At 42.2% G+C, this 7044-nt stretch overlaps 1 protein-coding gene across 3 annotated transcripts in view; it reads left to right on the plus strand.

Annotated features, from left to right (window-relative positions):
* The window catches only part of dtx1 (deltex 1, E3 ubiquitin ligase), a 49815-nt gene extending 43246 nt beyond the window's left edge, over positions 1 to 6569 (plus strand). For all 3 annotated transcript variants that reach the window (XM_084945461.1, XM_084945462.1, XM_084945463.1), the window contains one exon: positions 91 to 6569. In XM_084945461.1, the coding sequence (XP_084801587.1) occupies positions 91 to 315 (225 nt within the window). In that variant the 3' untranslated portion in view covers positions 316 to 6569. The remainder of the gene's footprint in view (positions 1 to 90) is intronic.
* Positions 6570 to 7044: the final 475 nt, after the last annotated feature.

Here is a 7044-nt window from a genome sequence, read left to right on the forward strand (position 1 = left end):
TAAGCTGCGACGCAGCTCCCAGACGGAAACAGCGGGCTTCCTTTTGTGGAAGCGCCGTCAAAAACCATCCTCTCGTTCTTGTCTCATCAGGTCTTGAAGCTGCTGATCATGGCCTGGGACCGACGCCTCATCTTCACCATTGGCACATCCAGCACCACGGGCGAATCGGACACCGTGGTGTGGAACGAGATTCATCACAAGACGGAATTTGGCTCTAACCTGACCGGTCACGGCTACCCCGACCCCAACTACTTGGACAACGTCTTGGCAGAGCTGTCGGCCCAGGGGATTGGCGAGGACAATCTAAAGGACTGATGACCAGCAGAACTGGTACACTGAAACAAAACCCCCATGCCCCGCCATCTCCCAGAGAGCGGGGACACTGCACGACGGGCAACATGCGGCCGACAACGCTTTACTCCCCACAAACAAAAATATCCTGCAGAAAGGGTGGTTTTTGGTTTGTGTAACCCAGGCAATCTCCCTCCCCCCTGCTGTCTCTAGATCCATGCCTTGAGCAAGTTTTGTCTGTTGGCAAAGTCTCTCAAAGTGTAAATGATGCAAAGAGATTCTTGTCTGAATGTTGGGACCTTGAGGTGAAAGGTATTTATCCCTTTTTCAAGTCAAACTGATGCTGTTCTTTGGCACTCAAAGAAAAATGACAAGGGGCTAATAACTGTACACAGGCATATCTGTAAAACGCTGAACTCCAGAATGCATGGCCCCGACTAACATAATGAAAGTCAAGCAAACACACGCGACAGGGTGAGCTGTCAGCGGATCAGCTGTTGCTTGGTATTATGAAGATTTAAGAAAATCGCAAAGAAATCCAAATTAACTATTTCCCTCCCCCCCCAGTTTACTTTTTTAGTGAATTCATTACAAACGTTGGTTGTGCATTTTTGAAAAAGCAGGTCATGGCTCCGGAGTGATGTCATTTATGGTTAATCTGATATTTTCCACTCTTGATAGGTCAGTGTATTTTATTTTCTACGTACGGAAGTATGTTCTGTAGTGCATGAAGTAGATTCCAGAGAGCTTAAGATTTAGAAGATTATTGGTGTTTGGTAACAATTGTGTGTTGTATGGTTAACCTTGTGGACAGTCTGTGAGAGGAGACATAAAATAAGATGAAACAAGCTCTGCTCCAAGGTTTAACTCATTTGTTTAGTTGACACACTGATGACGATGACCTCTGTGAATAAAAAGGCTGCATTATTATTATTCCTGTTGGAGCGAACCCAGGCGCTGGCACAATCCATCATGCTGACCGTACACAAGGGATGAGTGTGCAATCGTGTGCTCGGAGGCATTAATAAGCTGGCTTTAAGTCCTTGAGGAGAGAAGCTGAACACACAGATGGACGTTCCTCTGTCTTTCAAACACCAACAGCTTTCCCTTAGAGATCCATTTTCGGGGGAGCTCCTCCGCTCGCCTGCAGTCTCTTGTGAGCTTGTTTGCCGTTTGTTGGCGTTGTACTTGGCTCAAGTGCCCGCACAGTGAGCAGCTGAGCCTCGGAAACGAGCAGCATCTCGTCGCCTTCGTGAGCTCACTTTGGAGTCTTTGGGGCGCTTCCCGATGTATCTGTTCACCCCCGCTTTCCGCCTCCTCCTCAGCTGTGGAGCACTCGTTCTACAAACCATGCAAATGTTGGTCGAGTGTGTTGTTGGCTGGGGACTATTTTTTCCTACGCCCCCCCACCCCCCTTTAGACTTAGTGCCCGCGAGATAAAGACTTTTCGAAGGTCCTCGGTGGAGATCTTGTGATGTTTATTTACTCTGCGATAAATTATAACCCAGAGCTGCATAATTCTTCATAAATATGTCTGATCAATTTTAATGAGCGGGAGCGTTGGTGTCAGGTTTATTAAGGGGTCACCCAGCAGCGGGCTTGATTTTGGGGTTAATCATAGTCTTCCATAGCACTTTGAGGCAACATTTTTGTTGATTAAGTCATTTGGTTTTTAGAAAAATGTCTTAAATTGCAACTTAATCTTTTTTTAAGTTGATGTTTATAAACTGGCTTGCGATGCTTTAACTATATATATATGAATATATAAAATATATTTGCAGATGTGATATACCTTTAAATTTAAACTCAATTTGAGTCAATGGTGTAAGTTTAATTTATTTTTATACTCTTCTATATAGAAAATATACAGATTGTCCCACATATCTGTACACAGGCACATGAACATGAATACATAAAATCTGGCAAAAAAATTTGTCAGGATGTCAGGGACTGAAACATGTATGACTTGTTATGGACGTCTTATATTGCAATTAGTCTTAGCGTATTCTGCTGTCATGACCTTAATGTAGACCTTGTGTAGTTGATCCCCGTGGGACACAAATAAATACAGTAAATGTGGCTTTATTATTGGTGGGGCAGCTTTAGCGGCATGAAGATGGCCCATGTTGGCCTTTTTTTTACGTTCCGTGGGAACGGATGTTGTCAGCCATTTTTTGTTAAAGCTGAAGGTGAAAACAGCCTGGGTTCAAGATCCAATCACAAAATATTCTTAAGAGTTTGTTTAAGCGGGTGAGGTTTCTCTTAGTTAGGTGTGAGTCACAAACACAAGAATACACAGAGTTCGTCACTTTCAATTCTTCCCCTCCCTCCTGCAGTGCCATGTCAGTACTAGTTCAGAACTAGTTTTGCATTATATACTGTTGCGCGGCAGAAAAAGAGGAAATCACAGCCGACAGGATCTGCGGGCTACATCTGCAAATCATCCGTGAATTTCTTGCTGTGGAGCCTCACGTTGCCACTGACAGATATTTTGTTGTGGCGAGGCAGTGCCTGCTTTTTGGCTCCAGTACCAGTCCCATTTTATTATGAGAGAAACATGAAAAAGCTTTCTGCATCAAGCGCTAGCACCACATCAGTGGAAAAGTGCTACTTCTAACTCTCGCATCAAAGCACAGCAGTGTGGAAATATACATTTAAATGTCAGTGATGCCTCAGTCGCAGCCACTGTGTTGGTAAAGAGAATTTGCACATGCATATGCATACCCAGTGTGTTTGTCAGGACTCCATTTACATCTGCAATTCAAATAATCACAGCTGTTTGGTTTGCAACTGCAGTCTAAGCCAGATACATGGATTAATTATAAAACTCTTTTCATACAAAAGATTTGATCTCATATAGATATTAGGAAAGATATTTAAGGTTAAATATAATTTAATATGCACTGCTCAAAAAAATTAAAGTAAGACTGAAAACACATCAGATATCAACGGCAAAAAAGTTATGCTGGATGTTTACACTGATATGGACTCCATAATGTGTTAGGACTGAAAGGATGTCACATCATTTGAGGGAAATTAAAAATAGTACTCAGGACCCAGTGTACCAGCGTAGGGTCTGACAGTGGGTCCAAGGGATTTCACGCTGATACCTGATGGCAGTCAGGGTGTCGTTGCCTGACCTGTAGAAGTCAGTGCGTCCCTCAGATCATCACTGACACAACACCAAACTGATGATGCTAAACAGTGTTACAGACACCATGGACCTGCCAGTTCTGGCATTCTATGGCAAATGCCATTTGGGCTCCAAAGTGCTGGGCAGTGAGCATAGGCTCCTGTAGATCCCTCCTGTCATGCCTCCTATCAGAGGCATGCACACCAGTGCTCTGCTGGAGGTCATTTTGCAGGCCTGGAAGTGCACAACCGATCTTCCTTGCAAAAAGGAGCAGATACGGGTCCTGTTCATGGGTTAAGGACCTTCAAGGCCATGTCCGACTCTCCTAGAGTCGGGCCAACTACCCATCACTCCTGAGCCAGTGATGGGAGACACAGCAAACCTTCTGGCAGTAGCACATATTGATGCACAACCTCAGAGGAGCTGGACTACCTGTGCAACCTCTGCAGGTTAATGTAACCCCTAATGGAAAAGTAGTGAAAAAAACTGTCAGAAAAGATGATGAGGGAAAATGTTTATCTGTAAAAGTATTGCTTTTTTGTCTCATTATTGCCCCTCTAGTGCCGCTGTTATCAATTTCATTGACACCAAAAAGGTGAAACGTGGTTAAAAATAACGACCGCTGCTACATAACTGATCGGATCAATATCCCAGAAGTTTATCTGACTTGATTCTGTACTCTGAAAAGTGTTCCTTTAACTTTTTTTGAGCAGTATATTTAAGACAGATTACTGACCGGCTTCATAATTCAGTCTCAATGAAACTTCTACTCAAATTTTTTTCTTGAAAAATCTTAATAAATATCGCCACACATTACTAAAATTGCATATGCATCCATGGACTACCCAAAGTTTCATCTACATATAGCATACACCATGAGCCTATTTCAGCTGGCCACATCCCTGCTGCAGTGTGGCAATGCTGAAGACACAAAGTGGTGTGAGCTGTTTATCCCAAACTTATAAATATATTTTAATATCTTTTGTTATTCTGTTAAAGTCCACTTTCACTAGATGAGTAGTGGAGCCTGTGTTGTCTGTGAGCTAGCGTCTCCATTTTTCAAAAAGGACACTTTTGTGGCTCTTGCTTCTCAGGCATGAATTTTCTTGAATGCAGCTGTTGTTAACCTTCAAAGAGAGCTCTTCTTCGCCCAGGAGCAAGAAACACAAAAGATTTAAAATCTATCCAAGGTCACAACAATCACTGTAATCACTTTTTTAAAAGGTCATGGAAGTTTATAAATGCAATCCATTATTATTATTATTATTATTATTATTATTAAAAAGGGTTAAGGCATTAAAATACCACTGGGTTGTGTGCATACAGCAGGATGCCAACAGAAACTGCTGGATTACTTTAAAACAAGGTTTCATTATGCATGTGAATCAGCCTGCTGAAAACTGCTCCTGTGTAAAACAAGCTGTCATTGTGTAGCTTTTAGCTACAGTAAGCTCTTAAAACCCAAAGAATGGCAGATGCTACAACTCGCTTGTGATCACTGTGGAGCATTTAGCAGCTAAAGTGCTCGGACTTTTCATTCATCAGGTGGACAGGATCATGACTCTAAATGAATCGTGAGCGAATCACTGTCCTTAAGACCAAATAAGCCAGTTGTTGCAGATTTAAGTATTAATATCTGTTTAAATACTTTAAACCTGTATATTTGTTTTCAGGCTCTTTTAGCCACAGCTCTGTGTTTGTGGTATGGTATATGGTAAACAAACTATTAAGAGTATTTCTGAGTGATTTTTGACCCAGGCGCTGAAAACATTCACATTTTTGGCCTACGTCGACTTTTCTCCTTCGCACATTTGTGACACCCTTTATACAATGGGACAGCAAAAGAGAATGCTACCAATCTATCAGGGAACTTTTCCATGTGAAGTGAAATTTCGTTCACTAGAGAAATCCAAATGTTCGCTTCTTCAGCTTTTTCCTTTTCCACGTGTCGGTCTTGTAGTGTGAACGACGCCCGGCCCTTTAGACTTTTCAGGTGTGTACAGATCTATGTGGGAATGATGTATAAATCAAGGTTTTGGTATTTGTCCTGTTAAACAAGAAGGAGGTGGTTTTTATGCAATTTACTATTTTTAAAACCTAATACATGATTTACGTGTAGCAAGAAGAAGGTTGATTGTTTTTGGTTCAAAATGACAATGGATGTTTTCTTTATGGGGCGCCTACCTCTGCGTTTCTAAACAGAGAGGTTGCAATCCAAGGATGTTCACATGCTATGTATTAAAAAAAAAAAAACATATATTTTTGATGTCTTTTTTTTCAATGATTGTCTCTAAAAAAGAACTATTATGTAACATTTGCTGTATTGCTCTTCATCCCATGCTATTCCATTAGAGGTTAGAGGTGGGATCGGGGATGAAGTTACTTTGTCCTAACGTATGAAGTATATATGAAGTTGTACTCTCGTAGTGTCTACTGCAAACTGTACTTCTCTATCTAAATGATACCTTACCATTTTTCTGTGGCTATGCTGTACGTTTGTATCCGTCCGTGTGAGCGTGTGTGAAAGTGGGAGTCTCGTAGACAAAGCTTAGGTTCATGTCCTTTAAAGATGCCGTAACGTTTCTTAGAGGTGCATGTTAACCAAACAGTGAGCAAGCGTATTGACAGTGCAGAGTTTTTCTTGTTTTTTGCATATGAAAACATGTTAGCTTCTCTAGAAACCCCACCCTGGTTTTCTGGTGGTTAGCACTGTGGTTCTGAAAGTTATTCCTATTAGTTAGGGATTTTCCCTTTTTATCTTTTATCCCCCCCCCCCCCCCTTCCCCCCTCTGTATTGGCTTTGATTTACACAAATGAGGAAACGATAGCGTTTTGCTGCTTTCCCCACTCTTTCCACGACATGTAAAACATCTGAAGTTTTTCAATTTAAGTGCCCATTTTAAATGACCTTTCCAAGTCACTGTTTTTGTTGTTTAATCTTAGGCAGCGTCTGCATATTGTTATTTAAAATGGTTCACGTGGACAAACTGAGATAAACTAAAAGCGAGATATACAGAGACATTGATTTAACTATAAAGGGCTTCTTAATCTATTGGTCTTTATTGAATTGTGATGACCTTGTTGCATGTTTGTGTGTTTTGTTGTGGAAAAATAAATGTGCCCTTGACAGGGGTAGTGTGTTTGAGCTTTTGTTACACCGGCTCTCCTTGTCCCCCCCCACCCCACCCCAGTCGGTGGTGATGTGTCCTCTTCCTATTTAACACCACCGTTTCCTTCTCCCTGGGTAACTCTGTGCTTTGGAGCTCGTTATATGGATATAAATGAGCCTGGCTGCTGTTCTGGAGTGCAGCAGGAAGAGTTCTCACTAGTAGTAAATTTGCTTTATGGTAATTTTCTGCCTCTGGCTTCTGTGGTAAAGAGCTGTAGTGGGCGCATATTAAAGCAGGCCTTGAGATGTCAGGACGGAGGTGATGAGACACACCCCCTTTCAGGTTGTCGTTCTTCCTTCCGTCACTGACCCAGCAGCTTGGGGGCCAGACCCCTGCTAGTATTTGTAAATAAGCCCTACTTGCCTGCCTCTGCTCACCGCTCACCTCTCACGCCTAATGAGGGGGCGAGCAGGGAGACTGCTGCATCATTGCAGGTAGGTCTGCTTTCAT

This window comes from Perissodus microlepis, chromosome 12 (genome assembly GCF_051167445.1).
Source record: "Perissodus microlepis isolate ML-2025 ecotype Zambia chromosome 12, ASM5116744v1, whole genome shotgun sequence".
NCBI lineage: Eukaryota > Metazoa > Chordata > Actinopteri > Cichliformes > Cichlidae > Perissodus > Perissodus microlepis.